This window comes from Crocodylus siamensis, chromosome 3, assembly GCF_052110815.1.
Source record: "Crocodylus siamensis isolate JL-2025a chromosome 3, ASM5211081v1, whole genome shotgun sequence".
Lineage (NCBI taxonomy): Eukaryota > Metazoa > Chordata > Crocodylia > Crocodylidae > Crocodylus > Crocodylus siamensis.
The window spans coordinates 83,168,550-83,184,251 of record NC_143397.1 but is presented as its reverse complement, the minus strand read 5'-3'; the positions used below and the strand labels follow the sequence as shown (position 1 = coordinate 83,184,251).

Below are 15,702 nucleotides of genomic sequence, written 5' to 3'. Positions count from 1 at the left end.
AAAGCAATAGTCTGAACGTGGCTCCCCACCCACCTCCTTCCTCTCTTGAGTCTCCCTCTACTACTGACCTAAAGGTCGGAAGATCTTGGGCAAGTTGTGTCACCTCTCAATGACTCCATTTTCCTATATGGAAATAGATTTTAAAATACTTCCCTTTATAAAGTGCTTTGAGATCTATGGATAGGTTGGATAGGAAATGCTGTATAATAGGGGTGTCAAACATACAGCCTGAGGGCTCGGGCCAGCACAAGATGGTGCTCTATATGGTCCACTGGGCTATTAGAGTTTGGGACACAGCCAGGGAGGAATAGCCTGCCATAGAATCTGGGGCTTTTGGGACCTGGTAGATACGATAGTTGGTAGCAGGGAGGCTGTCAAGGATTGCTTCAAGGATTGCTACAACTTAGTTTACCCTCCAGCTGCTTTGCCTGTGACTGGTGCTGCAGCCCTACCTCATCTGCTGGCCCCATCTTTGCATGTACCATGCTAGAGCTGCCATTCCAGCCCAGTGCATGCATTGGTGGGGATGGTTGGTGGCAGCTTGCTCCAGCATGGGGCATTTGGGAGTTGGAACTGCACGATCTGTGCCCTGTGCCAGCCAGATCTTTGCTGCCCTGGTTTGGAGCAGGAGCTTGTACCAGTGCTTCCTGGCCTAGGCTAGAACGACCCCATGCTCTGGGTAGAGTCCAGCCTCTAAGGAGCCCTGCAAGGTGGACCCAGGCCAGGGTAAAGGGGAGTTTGAAACCCCTGGTGTATGAATTGCAATACTACTGAAAATTATGTTGTTTTTTAGGAATATGTACAGGAAATAGTAAACTCCTCTTGGTGCTGTGCTTGGTGATCACATTTAAAACTATAACTTCCATTGTATGTTGTATAGAAACTTAAAAATAACTTTAACTATCACTGTTGTATTTCATAAATATGTGTTGATTTAAAAATCTTAATTTTTTTTCTTTTGTGTTAGGAAGACTTTCAATCAATGACTTACGGGTTTAAAATGGCTAACAGTGTGACAGATCTTCGAGTAACAGGTAAAACTTAGACCTTCTTTAAAATATTTCATGAACTTTTTACATTTGCAGCCCACTGATAAATTTTTAAAATTGGATACATTTTTTAACCATTTTTGGGGAAGAAAATGAATTCCCAACACATTACAATCAGAAATTTTGAGCATGCAATTCGGGCATAACATTCCTTTGAACCCAATCACACAATTGCCTTAATGTCTGCCAGCAGCCATAGAGACACCCAAAGGTTGAAGTCTTCAGATGCTGACCGCTTTAAATCTACTCTATTGCATAGTTATGTTGTTTCTTTCGTTTCCTGTGTCCTTGTGGCAAGATATTTACCAGAATTTTGTGGAATCTGACAGAGCTGCACTGTAAGCGCTTCTGCTACAGCTTTGAACCCGTGACCTTTGGGCCTCCAGCCACTCCTCCCCAGCACTTGCACAGAACTGTGGTGTAACTATTTTTTTTAATATATCACAAACCTGTAAATATGCGTAATTCCCAATCTTTTCATTATCTAATACACAGGTTACCTAGCTTTAGGTCTACCTCATAAAAAGCTCATAATCCCATATAGTAGATATGTATCTCTTCCATTTTGCAATTTGTATTTCTGTAGTACCATTTGCTTTCAATGGATTTTCTATAATGTGATCCAGAAATAAAAGATTTGGATGGAGAGAGGGGATCACTGGAGAGAGGGCTCCTCTTAATAGCTTGAGGTAGAAAATGAGTAAGTACAGATTTATCAATGTTTTAGTAGCCAGAGATCAGTACAAAGGCTGAAGCACTCTCCCTACCTCCATAGCTAAGGATAGACTTCTCATCAGAAAGCTGACAGTGCTTCTCAGTATCTTTTGTGTTGATCTTTGACTAATAGGTGTGTAACTGTTATGGATTTAAATGTCCACTCTCCCTGTATGTTGTATATTTGTCTCTGAATTTTATAGGAATCATTTACCATCTTTAATGCATACAAGTCTTTTCTAGGTATGCTAAAAGATGTTGAAGATGACATGCAAAGAAGAGTCAAGGTAGTGTTCCATTTAGATAAACTATGTAAAAACAGTACTAGTATTTAGGAAACAACTCTTCTTTCAGTTAGTAACATGCTGTGGAGCAAGACTGGATTTTTTTAAAGGCTGTCTTTACTGTGATTAACCATGTAACTGTATTTACTTGAATATAAGATGAGGTTGTTTTCCCCAATCAATGGGCAGCGGGTCCCTTTTATTCATTAGCCTACAAGAAACTCTTACTAAATACACTGTCAGTCACTAAACTTCTGCCAAAAGCAGTGTGCACACAGTAAAGGAAACCAACTATTAAGTTGATTTAAATGCAGCCAACACTGAGCCTGACTATAAAACACATGGCCTAAATGGGACACACATGCTGATGAGAACTTATAAGGATTGGTTAGTGCAGCCCATCTGAATAAGACCTATGATGATGCAAATTGCACTCAGTCCCCCTCAGCGCCGATTCCTTTTCAAGTCATGATGAGCCAGTATGTTTAATTCACTTCCACAGTTGAGCTATGCCTTTCTTTCCCATTTCCAGTGATTCCTGTCTCTTCGCCACCCTTAAATGCCTGGCAAACATCCCCAAATGGGGCCTCACACAGCGTACCAGAATCCTGTCACTACCTCCTCGCCCTCCCCCTCCATTGCATATGGTTAGCAGGGCCCCACCCTCCATGCGGTGGAGCCTGCACCTCATCCGCATATATATTTTTGGAGGATCCCAGGACTTGTGGCAAGAACACCTGGTTCCAGTCATGAGTGGGGGGCTAATTAGCACATGGATTCTTTGTGGGGGTATACTGAGCACTGCTCAGCTGTGGAGTCACCATGGCTTGAAATGTTTTAGTCTCTGCTAGGGCCCAGCCTAATGATCTATATAATAAATCATGAACTTTTTGGCTTTGGAGTAATATCGTGCATAGTTTGTACTATATACAAGTAGGTACAGAAATGCTACGTAAAAGTGTTTTTATGGAGTACCTGTGCTAAAACTTGCAGAAGTTTCAAAAAAGATAAACTACATCAATTCTGGATGATCCAAGTCTATGGGTACCTATACTAATTTCCCTATAAACAAGTTACTACAGGTATGTTTATTTCTAGGTCATTGTTTCAAATTTTCTTCTCATTTCCATGTGCTTAGAGAGCAGGGTCTGACAGTAAGGAAGGGGGGAAGGGGCTGCAGGGGAAAAAAGTTGGCAAGGGCAAGGGAACTATTTGTCTTTCCAGCTTTATTTTCCCTGCTGTAGCAGAGGGAGGGGGACAAATTCAAGACAAACCTCCTATAATTAGATTTTATACCTAGAAAATTTTAACGTTTATTCATTTTCCATATATAGAATCTAATTATTGGGTGAGGTCATCTTGTATTTGAGTAAATGTAGTTCAGAAAAGATGTATAGTTCTTGGAAAGAATAGATGAGATAAAAAGGGGTCAGAGGGAAGGTCTGGAGGCACTAGCCTGGGATTAATTAAATCTGGTTTTAATATAAATCTGGTTTAGATATAAACTTACTTTAAGCAAATCACTCATTCTTGTACAGCTGCAAAAGGAGTGGTACTTCCCTGCCTCATAAGGTAGGGGTTGTTGGGAAAGAATTGGTTAGTGGGTAATTCAAGTGCCCTTGCAAACGGGTATTGTTTTTAACAATATCTAATTTCAGAAATAGTTTATCAAAAAATTTAAGATTTTGCTTTTCTCCTTTTATTAAACAGCTTTCCTTTTGAAATTTATTAATATGTTCTAACTCCTTCCCTTCTAGAGTACTCGAAGTCGACAAGGAGAAGAAAGAGATCCAGAAGTTGAGCTTGAAGTAATGGACCTTTTACAGTTGTTTATTTTGTAAAACTTACAAGTAGTTCATTGTACCTAGATGAACCCTCCTAATACCTAATTTCTAGGATGCATCTTACAATTGGAAAACATTATTTAATATGATCTTCAAACAAATAGAAGAGAATTTACTTTGCTGCAGTAGTTGTGCAGTTATTACATTCATCACAGTTCTTTTAAGTTTAGATAGCACTCACCTAAGAGGTTGCTAGACAATAACTTCCATGTCTTGTACAAATGATCTATTTATTTTTTCTCCTGTATTGAAAGGAAATTGAGGTTCATGGTCCCATAAAATCAGCAGTTCAGTCTGTTTGCAAATTTCAGTTTATTCTGTTTGCAAATTTAGGTAGCTGACTTTCCCTCAGAACCAATCCATATGCTATACTGGAAGTAGCAGAATTTTGCAATAGTTTATAAAAGCTTGGTTCTGAGAATATATGGTATTTGTTTTTCTTGAAGACATGATACTTGTTAATTTTCAGAACTTTTTATTTTGTTGTAGCATCAGCAGTGCTTAGCAGTATTCAGCCGAGTGAAGTTTACCCGAGTGTTGTTGACTGTTCTCATAGCATTTACGAAAAAAGAGGTACAAATGCTTTATATTTCTACCCTTACTCTGACCTTATGAAATGTCTTTTTTTAATTTCCTAAGGCAAAATTGTTGTCCTGGAGACTTCTACTTCAGTAGTTCACCATCAACTTAAACACATGGGTGAGCCCTCAAAAGTGGCAGCCCTTTCTTCTCTTAGCACCAATACGTTGCTACCTTTAGTTCTTAAGAAATTAGAAGGATAGCCTGTACCTGACTTCATTAGGGATTTATGTAGAAATATGGTATCATTTATGTAATATCAAAGAAGAAACTGCTAGGGAGTTTGAAGTAGATGGAACCTGAAACCTGGCTTCCCTGCGGTTAAGAGATCTGGGCTGTTGTTAATTGGTGGCCAACAGTTTTGTGTTTTTCCCCCCCAAGGGAAATTATCATGAGTTTTGCCTCTTTATGATTCTGATCTTTTATCAGGCCTTTGATAGTTGGGAGAGAAAGATGTAAAGACTGTGAACAATCCTTCACATCTTTTGAGTAAGAAAACTGTCGGGCTTCTTTGAGAGTTTGGGGAAAAATAACACCTTACAGGTAGAATCATGGTGGCCTAGATGAGGCCCTAAATTGTTTCCATTTCCCCTGCAGATTTGTAGTTCTTTATTACACTGGTTTGGTAACTGGCTTTTGCATATTACATTGGTATTGATATGTACTTACTTGGAGGAAATGCATCATGAACAGTGTAAAAGGATGTTGCGTTAAATGAAAGTCAGTATTTTAATAGAAACTGATCATGAAGAGAGCACTTAGAAGGAAATGCTACTAGCATAAACAGTTTTAGGAAATGCTACTAGCATAAACAGTTTTAGGTCTTATGTCAGAGCTGTAAGGTAAGTGAACTTGAATCTCTTTAACAACCAAGTCTACCACAGGACTACTAAAAGTAGGGGATGCTTGCAGTTCTAGGTCTTTTATATTTAGTTACGCAGTCAAAATTTTCTCATTGTATCATTGTAAGGTTTTTTGCGGGGGTGGGGCTAGTTAAGACTGATTGATTTGGTTCTGCTTCTTGTTCTCCGAAGCACATTTGTCAAGTCGGAGATACTGGATACATAAGGATTTGTTATTTTCTAGTGAGGGGACAATAGTTTTTTGGAATACTTTTTTTGGATTGTAGCTCTTAATCTAACAGCATTTAAAGAGAAGTTACGGATTGTTTTTAAAGTGTATTATCGGTGAAGTGTCACTAATGCTATTAAGGATTATGTAGCTGTCATACGATGGAAACTTTGCAGAGAAATGGGAAAACATACTATGTAATCTAACATTTTGTAAAATAATAAATCCCATAGTCCTAGTTTCTAATTTTCCTGAGGAAATTTTGGTTGAAGGATTTGCTTCATTAACCTTGGGTCATAGAACACATGAAAACATATTTTTTATGTTATATTTTTCAGACAAGTGCAGTTGCAGAAGCCCAAAAACTAATGACTCAGGCAGCTGACCTGCTTTCTGCCATCCATAATTCATTGCATCATGGTATACAGGCTCAGAATGACACAACCAAAGGAGGTATAAAAAAAAAAAAGTGGAAGTTTTCTTCTGTCTAGAATGTGTTCCTTTGGGAAATATTTAGTCCCTAAACCACTTAAAAGGATGGTCATGTGCTTTAAACATTTTAGTGTTGCCTCTCTGTGTAGCTGTCATATTAGTCTGAATAGTTTTATCTTGATTTTTATTTCTGGAAAGCTTATTATTCTTGAAAACTATGCCATCACTGGTTAGAATCAGACATGTTGCATGATCTAAAAGCTGGGTTGACTGCTTACAGGGCTCTGGAAGTACTGGAATAATTTCAGGCAATGAATAGACATAACATCTGTTGGGGTCTTTAGAGAAGGCCACCTGTATATTTCTCAGAATGATGGGTGGATATAAGGCAGTTTCTGTAAAGTGACTGGCTAAATACTTGGAAAAATATGTTTGATGCTGCTGGATTTCTTGCACTTCTTTGGGGTGCCATGTGTAAAGAATATAGGTGTTCCCTACAGTTTTTAATAATTACATTTAATTGTTAAAATGCTGCCACTTTAAAAAGTAGTACAGTATTTTTATGCCTTTTTCATAGTTTGACTTAATTCGGTGCTTCAAATACAAATTTGTCAATAGATAGAAAAAGGAGAGGGAAAATTAAGAAGAAATATGTTCAAAGTTTCACTAAACAAAAATATTTGCTATTCCTTACAGGAAAAACAAATCTTATTTAAATTTACATAAGCATTCTTTTTTGCCCTGCACAATATATGAGAGACCTTTTTGGCAAGTTGCTTGGTTTGTAGTTTACTCAGAAGCTTACTGTTTTCAGAAAATCCAACTTGGATAATTTTCTTCTGTGGTCTTTGTTTGTTTGTTTGTTCTGTTTTCTTTTTAAAGATCATCCTATTATGATGGGTTTTGAGCCCCTTGTTAACCAGAGGCTGCTCCCTCCAACTTTTCCTCGATATGCAAAAATAATTAAAAGGGATGAAATGGTCAACTATTTTTCTAAACTTATAGACCGAATAAAAACTGTATGTGAAGTGGTCAACTTAACTAATTTGCACTGTATTCTGGTAAGTACAAACAACACTTGTATTAAAAAATGACACAGAGCACATTGTAGTTAAATGTGGCTCATTAAAAATAATTATTTCATGTATGAGATGTATAGTTTATTGGGAATAATGTAGGTCATATATATAAACTTTGTTTCATCTTACCCTCTTTGCTCCCCTCTACATGAGCAGATAAAGGCATGGTTGGATCTAATGTGTGATCCATGCAATTACATCTCCTACCATGCCCACATGGTACACATTAGAACCAATCACGCCTTATTGCTGGGGTAGGGGGAGCTTGGTCCTGGGTTCCCCCTGCAGGCACCCACAGCTGTGAGCCACCCAGCTACAGAGGCCACGCACAACCAGGACCAAGAGTTCTCACAGCCTACAGGCCTCTGGGTCCCAGTTGTGTATCATGAGGAACCTGTGAGCCATGAGGTCTCCAAGTCCTGGCTCCAAGTGAGGCACAGCTTGGAGCCAGAGCCCCATCAGCTGTGAGACTCAGTCCCAACTACAGGAAAGGTACAGCCAGAACCAAGAGCTCTGTGTAAGCCCAGGGTGGGTCTCATGCTCCTCCAAGACTTAGGGAGCAGACAGCCACAATCCCCACAGCTCAGAGGTTGCACCTCTGCGGGGGAGACCCTGCTATACGTGAAAATTAAATTTGATAGCAACCAGCTATTAAGTTAGTACACATTTTTAATGTCTAATTTTATAGCTGGTTGGAGTTTTTTATCATGTGATCGCTACTGCGTGCATGTAGCTGGCCTCAGGGTAATTGCACAATTAGTCACGCAATTGCACGCTACTTGTAATACATAGAGGGAGCCTTTGTTTATAATTAGGGGTCTACCAAACTTGAGGAGGTGGCTGCCTGATTTTGCGTGGAGATTCTGAGGCCAGCTGCCATTTTTGTGGTGTGAGCGCAGCTGGACCCACTCCCCATGCCTCTGACTGAGGGGTCTCACCGCACCCCACAGATTGCCACATGGCCCAAAAATGTAACTTAATTACCCTTATTAAGCCCAGGGAAACAATTAATCCACGTGTTATTAAGCATGGATTAATGGTTTCCCAGGGCTTATTCATGGTAATTAAGTCACAGTTTCAAGCTATCCCCAAATGGCAGCTCAGGGCAAAAAAAAAAATTAAAAAAAACCTTTACTGGCAAGCAGAGAAGCCCTGCAGTCTTGGAGCATGGGGGGAGGACGGGGATTCGCAGACTGCCTACAAGCATTTGCTGTGGTGAACTCAGTGAAGTTATGAGGGACAGGCAGTTCACAGGTCTTGCCTGACTGGCTGCCTTCTTCCCCTTTCCTCCCTCCCCAAGTAGTGACAGCTTCTTGCCCTGCCCTGTGACAGGCTTTCTTCAATGATGTGCTGCAGGTTCACCATAGCGAACACTCTACATGGTCTGTGGCACCGGAGCAGGGCTGCTTGCCCTGCTTGCTGTAGTAAATAGCCCCACCCTACCCGTTTATTTTTTTTGCAGTGAGCCCACTTAAAGTGTGGAGCCTACACTTTTTCACGGAGCCTGCCCGAAATCGCGGTTTCTGTGAAAATCGTACACTCGCGATTTTGGTAGGTCCCTATTTATAGAATCCTCTTTGAAGTTTGAAATTGCACTTCTTCCCTGCTACTTAGCATTGTTCCTTTGGGCAAACAGATTCAGATTTGTGTTTTTTCTCTTTCATCATCCTGCCTTCCATGACTTGATAGAATCATAACTGCACATGCAATGATGAAGTATAGTAGGATTAAATTATAACTTGTGTTCTTATTAAATGGGGAGCTGCATCTACAGTAGAATATAGTCCTTCCAACATTGAAGAAAATACTAATTTTTCTTTTATATTTTCCTGACTTGTAAGAATGAACATTCCTCCACACAATATTATGGCCTTGAATCAAAAAAAAAAAAAAAACCCCCAAAACCTGTCATCACATACTTAATTATATTATTATTCCCTGAATACTGTTAGCCTTAAAGTTAAGGACATACTTGAGGTTTTTCCTGAATAATGAATACTTTCCTGAATTTGAGCATAGTGCTTTTAAATTAATTTGGTCTACATTTTTTTAATAACCGTTCTTTGACACTTAATAGGCACAGAGCAAAGTTCTAAGAAAAGAACTTGTATTGGACATAAGTCTGTAATGGTAATAAAATCTTAGCTTGGATGAAATGTGTAACATCAATTGAACTCTCTAATTGTGCTGTTTACCCAGTTGTAGTTTTAGGTCACCTTAGTAATTTAACAGCGTACTTTATAAATGTTATCATAATGTAGGTAGTTGCATCTAGAGAAGGGAATTTAATGTTAAGAACAGCAGTATTTGTGATTTGCAAGCACACTACCATATTTCAGAAGCATAACATTTTAGCTTGGTTTTTAAATTACATGTTATTTCTGTTGCAACCGGTCGTGATATATTTTTATTAGGGTGTATTAATTTCTCTTTCTGTCTTAAATGTAAATTAGGATTTTTTCTGTGAATTTAGTGAGCAGTCACCTTGTGTTCTTTCAAGATCTCTACTACAGGCAAGTCCTAATTTATAATGTCTCCACTTAACATTTGCAGAGTAAATATTCAAACTTTCCCTAAGTATGTACATTATTCTGTTATTTTTAATTATAACTAATAATGCAACATCTGTACTTTTGAAACAAAAACAAACTCTTCTGTAGCTGTGGATATAGGAAATATATTTATTTTTAATTATTTAAAATTAATGTAATTGGGAAATTATTGTATTGCATATATTTGGTGTATAATCTGCAGGATTTACTGCCTTTATGAAAGAAATGCGCATTTGTGCACAGACATTATTTAATGCCTCTCCATGTGCCTCTTCCGAGAAACTGCTATATATAAAGCATCAGGGTACCTTTCAATTATAGCATGGAGTCTGAGTAAATTTCAGACACAGCATAAATTCCTACATTACAAACTAAAACTTGGGATAAAACTGAAGACTTACAGACTTTTACACTTCCATTGATCCTGAAAGTTATACTACAAGGCTCTTTAATCCAAAGGCTTTGATTTAAACAGTTGTATCCAGGTGCTAGAACTTCATCTCTTTGAGATTGTGGAGATCTGATAAAAAAATAACTATATGGAAGACGTGTGTACGGACATATTTCAAAATTTTATTTTAATTTTCTAACAATTTTTTTTTGCTTTTCCCTGAAAAACTAAAAGCGTTCTTTTTTCAAAAAAAGTTTTAATATATTTATCCAAATTAGATAGTTGCAAAATATTTGCCATAACTTTTCAATTTGGGAGCTTTCATGAAAAAAATCTGGAAGATTTTGACCAAAAATTTATTTATTTTTTTTTTAAATGAAAACTTGCATTCTGGTGAATAAACTAAGGTGTGTGGGTTTGGGAGACTCATTCAAAATTTCAGTATCAGGCTGGGGGGCAAGAAAGGCAAGGAAAGATCACCTTACTGTAGCACTAACCCATCCTCTTGCAATATTGCTCTTTAGTTAATTAGTATTTTAAGTAGGGCTATCAGTTGCCATTAATGTGTTAATTGGTTCTTGTATTAATTTTTATAACTTGTTATGCACGCAGTTTTGGAGCCCACACCTGGGTTCCGCTCTGCCACCATCACCACTGCCTCCAGGCTGCCCAGGAGGGCAGCATTGACAATGCAGAGGACCACAGAGCAGCCCAGGTGCAGGCTCCAGGCTGCTGCAGTAGGAAGGTGGCGGGGTGGAGGGCATGTACACAGACACACGAGCAGCTGCAATATGCACTTGACCAAGAATGCAGCCCGGCAGTATGTAGAGCAGCTCCCAGCAGGTAAGTCTGTGGAGGAGAAGGGGTGGGGGCTGGGCCCCACAGCAGGCAGCCCACCTCCACCCTGCATACACATCTGGGGGGCACATGCCCCCCATGCCTCTCCCAGGGGTGCACACAGTGGCGAGGAGCCTGGATGAGCCTCCCATGGTTCCATTTCATGACCCATACCGGCCCTAGGGCCCATTCACCCCAGCCCCTGCTGCACTCCCCCCCTCCCACCATGGGGGCTTTGATCTGCCCCTTCTCTTCCAGAGACTTACCTGCTAGATGCTGCTGTACAGACTAAGGGGCTGCATTCCTGTAGGGTTACCATATTTCCAGTTTCAAAAAAGATACCTGTGGGGTGGGGGGCAGTGATATGCCTGTGTCCTGCTCCTGCCCCTCACTCTCAAGCCACAGCCCTCTACTCCAGCCCTGCTGGTACCCCTTCTTCCAGTTCTTTAGTACCCCGCATCCTTCCAGGATGTTTGGGGACCCCCCATCCCCAGGCTCCAAACACCACTCGCACACCCCACATCCACCCCAACCATACACAGTACCTGCATAATTTTGAGTTTCTAGCTGTATAATTTAAAAAATTAGTCTCAATTCATTGTGATTTTAATCACAGCTAATCGCAATCAGATTTTTTAATCACTTGACAGTCCTAATTTTAAACAAGGTTTGTGTTACCATGTGACACACTATCCAACCAAGCTTCATAATTAGGAAAGTAGCTGAGAATGAGGCAAGACATCTCTGAAAGATGCCAAAGCAAACATGAGCAGCTAAGAAGACATACAAGAAGAAGAACCCAACTTGCAAAGCTTTTAACCTGCACCAAAGCAGAATTCCTCAGTTCATGTAAACCCCATTAAACTTAATTGTTAAGATAGCTCACATTAACTGAGATTCTGTCCCATAATTGTATTTCAGGGCAGGTAGGTTCCCCAGCTATAAAGCTCTTAATATGCCTCGGTTGAAAGCATCTCCTATGCATTTTATGAATGCTGATTTAAAAAAAAGAACTCAGTGCCCAGAGAGGGAAGTGGACTGGGGGTTAGATATTGGTAAGGAGGCAGAAGAAGAGTAGACTCCAGAGACGTTTCTTTTCTGGGTCTCTTGTCTCTGCCTGCATTTTCTCTTATCCTGAAGCACTGTTTACCCTCTTCTGCTTTTCCCAAAATAACTTGGTTAGTCAGTCATCTGATATAGACTGGAACGTATGGCAATCCTAAAAAAAAAGCAAAGGACTACTGTGTTACTTGTAAACAGGTTAATTTGGTTGTATGCCAGGTCCTTGATTATTAGCAATTCTCAGTGTCTGTGCTGCATCAGATGCAAAGAATTCCAATATTTCCTATTTTCAGTGTCTTACTTAAATGTACCATTGAATAATTTCAGTTTTGTCTAATGATCTATCAAGTTCCTGGAATGATATAACCACCATAATAAGGTCCTGTTGTTAACCTGTAAAGTAAACACTTTATTTAGAAGTATGTTTTTAAAAAATGATAAACTGAAAAAATCTTTTCCTTTCCTTTCAGACAACGTTCCTTGTGGATAACAAGAAAGTGTTTGGGACACATCTCATGCAAGATATGGTGAAAGATGCATTAAGATCTTTTGTCAGTCCTCCAGTACTTTCTCCTAAGTAAGTAGGGCTGTCTGAGTTCTGTGAACATCTTCATACCATCCTGTTAAAAATAAGAACCAAATTCAGTCATATGCATCTGGTTGTATGTTTTTCTCATAAGTAGAGAATGTAGTAGTCCTTGTGTATGAAGAAGTCAAATAAAATAGTAGTGGTTCCCCCTGTACCCTGGTTTGTCCATAAATTTTGTCCCCAATAAACAGATGGTGCTCCAGCTCTTTTGTACCTTGAGCTGCTTTATAAAAAGAGGCCACTAATGGGTATCTTGTCTTAAAAAATATGGTTGCTGTTGTTCTGACCTACCTGGAAAGGCTAGCACTGCTAGCCTTCTTGTCTTTTTCATTCTTTCCCCTCCCCCTCACTTCTTTCCAGTACCCTTCTTTCTCAATTGAATAATAGTATCCAGACCTAATGCCGCTTTATGTACTCTTTTGGATATCTCCTTACAGATGCTGCCTATACAATAACCACCAGGCGAAGGACTACATTGATTCCTTTGTGACTCACTGTGTACGAGTAAGTATTTAGCTGTTTTACAAAGGACATTAATTCATGTTCAGCAACTGCTATAACTCCAGTATTATATGTTGTTAAATTGCAGCACTCAGATTTTTACATGGGAAAAGTAGTTTTATGTAGCAAAGCAAATACACACTGAAGTTTGTTTTGTTTTTGGTTTCTTAAACCTTTACATCCTCTGCAAAATGGTTACAAGTTACTGAAAGGTAAGTTAGGTTGTTAACATACAGAACATCAGGTACCTTGCAAGCAACTGTCTGTTTGCATGCTGCTGCCCTGGGGGTGGGGTAACCTAACACACTTTCATGGCAAGGTAAGATGTGAATTCAGGCAGTTTCTTCAGTGTAACTGGCGGGCTGGTATGTTCATGCCCTAGCTTATTTTATGGTAACTTGTTTGTGCCCATGCCCTTAATGTATTAAACAGAGCACAGTGTTAACATTTAAGAAAGCAGATGCAGGCATGCGAAAATAACAGTTCTTTCATGCATTCTACTCTGCTTGGATCTTTTTCTCAATATGAAAATAATAATACATTATATGGAAAAATGTTATGTTTAATATTTGTCAATGTTTGTACTCTTGCAGCCATTCTGTAGTCTGATTCAAATCCATGGACACAACAGAGCACGCCAGCGAGATAAGCTGGGTCATATTCTTGAGGAATTTGCCACACTGCAAGATGAGGTAATACCCGAGTAAGGAGGCCATCAGGCTTCAGCCTCCATATGTGTTGTTTCCATAGTAGAACATTAATGTTAGATTTCACGTAAATTAATGAAGCTGTTATTCCTGGTTTCTCATGTACCATTAGCCTTTAATGTTTGTTGTTAAACATTAAACTAGACATCTTTTTGTTCCCTGCTTGTTTTATAGCAGTTGGTCTATGAGAGTTCAACAGCTGGCTGGGGAAGTGTGGTTCAGAATAACTTTAAATCTGGACTGTATCTGTCTAAAATGAAGAAGTGAATTACTGTAACACCAAACATCCATATTCTGTCAGCTTCAAGTTCTGTCCAGACCTCTTACTCCTTTTTGATCAGGCGATCTCTTGCCATTTGTTAGAGTTTGAAGAAATACTTTTCTAAATTCCCTTATATGATACCAAAAAATTGCACAGAGTAATTTCTGACTATAGGAAAAAAAATAACATACAAGCTGTTGTATGTTCTGTGTAGCTGTAATATTTCTTTTACGGTTGTTGATGACTAATGCATTTGCTTATTAAAAAACTCTAAAACTTTTAATAAAATTAAATCGTCTGTCAGTAAGCATGGCAGTTGAGTACAGAAAGATGATGGTCTACTGAAATGCATCTTCATGCAGTGAGTAATAGTGCTATTTAACCAGATTTACTGTAAAAGTAGTTTCTGTGCAAATTGATTTAGGGTAAGATTCACAAAGAAGCCCAAGTGCAATGATGTTGAGTGCTTCTGCCTGGATTCAATAATAGACTTCACAGAGCTGATTTAAATGTCTTAGGTTCCTTATGCTTTAAATGGAGAAACTTAAGACACCATAAGAAGATACAGTATTGTAATGATGAGAGGAAGGGATGCTTAAGCTGGCCAACAGAATTCAAGAAGGGGCAGGTTTGTCTGGAATCCTGAGTCTCTCCCAGACTTAAGTGTTAGTTAGGCATCTCCCTGTAGTCCTAGCTTAAGTGAATGTGTGAGTCTGGTTTTTGTGACCTGAAACCCACACCTAGATTCAGGCACATAAGTCATTAGCTCCTTTTTTGGGGTAACTGATTGGCTTACCTGTATTGTGATGGTAGTGGTTCCTGTTTTTTCAAAATATTCTAGCGGTGAGTGCACTTCCTCAAGTGGGAGACCTGTTTCTTCTTTCATTTTGAGAACGCATAGAACTGAGGTCTTTCACTTGTTGGGCACATGAATCTCATTGCTTGGTTAGTATCCAAAAGCTGGACACCACTATCACTTCCTTTTTCAGTGAACGCAATGCTGCCAGTTGCCATTAGATGTAGTCAACATGCCTAATGGATTGGGCCTATTGGAGGACTTTGGTGCAGACATGCCTAGTTTGTCATGCTCCAAGGGCTTTTGATAAGATGTGTGGGTCTAGAGTTAGACTACCTAGCTCAGCCAAGATGTCAGTGCTTCTACACATACGTTTTTTGGGTACATAAGTTAGTTTTCACCAGGAAACTTAAGAGCTCAGGGTTCAGCAGGGTTTTCGTGAATTGCTTTCATAGACAGAGGTTCCTACATTTTCCCTAACTGATCAAATTTATATTTAGAATGTTGTCAGAGCTTTACTTGTGACAAGTATGAATGATAAAAATTAGTCCTTTCTAATGTTCCCGTTGTGCTATTTTAACCAAGTCTTTTCTCTTGTTTTCTCTCATAGGCAGAGAAAGTAGATGCAGCACTTCATAGCATGTTACTGAAACAGGAACCCCAAAGGCAACATTTAGCCTGCTTGGGCACCTGGGTCCTGTATCATAACCTCCGTATCATGATACAGTATCTTCTGAGTGGCTTTGAGTTGGAACTCTATAGTATGCACGAGTATTACTACATCTATTGGTAAGAGAATACTGTTGTAATTGGAAGAATACTCCCACAGACCCCAGCTTCTAAATATAAAAATCAGGGATTTTACAGTGCTTTCTCATCCCAGGGTGACTTCACACACCTTAATCACAGCATTCATAAAATTAAAGACGAAAAACTTATAAAGTCAGCTGATG

General features: G+C 39.2%; 1 protein-coding gene across 2 annotated transcripts in view; it reads left to right on the top strand.

The window, feature by feature from the left end:
• NAA35 (N-alpha-acetyltransferase 35, NatC auxiliary subunit) overlaps positions 1-15,702 on the top strand; it is a 35,471-nt gene that overhangs the window by 10,176 nt on the left and 9,593 nt on the right. For both annotated transcript variants that reach the window (XM_090038635.1, XM_090038636.1), the window contains 11 exons: positions 968-1,034; positions 2,007-2,050; positions 3,805-3,855; positions 4,381-4,464; positions 5,880-5,994; positions 6,856-7,034; positions 9,506-9,565; positions 12,365-12,471; positions 12,921-12,987; positions 13,578-13,676; positions 15,360-15,538. In XM_090038635.1, coding sequence (XP_089894761.1) covers positions 968-1,034; positions 2,007-2,050; positions 3,805-3,855; positions 4,381-4,464; positions 5,880-5,994; positions 6,856-7,034; positions 9,506-9,565; positions 12,365-12,471; positions 12,921-12,987; positions 13,578-13,676; positions 15,360-15,538 — 1,052 coding nt within the window. The remainder of the gene's footprint in view (positions 1-967; positions 1,035-2,006; positions 2,051-3,804; positions 3,856-4,380; positions 4,465-5,879; positions 5,995-6,855; positions 7,035-9,505; positions 9,566-12,364; positions 12,472-12,920; positions 12,988-13,577; positions 13,677-15,359; positions 15,539-15,702) is intronic.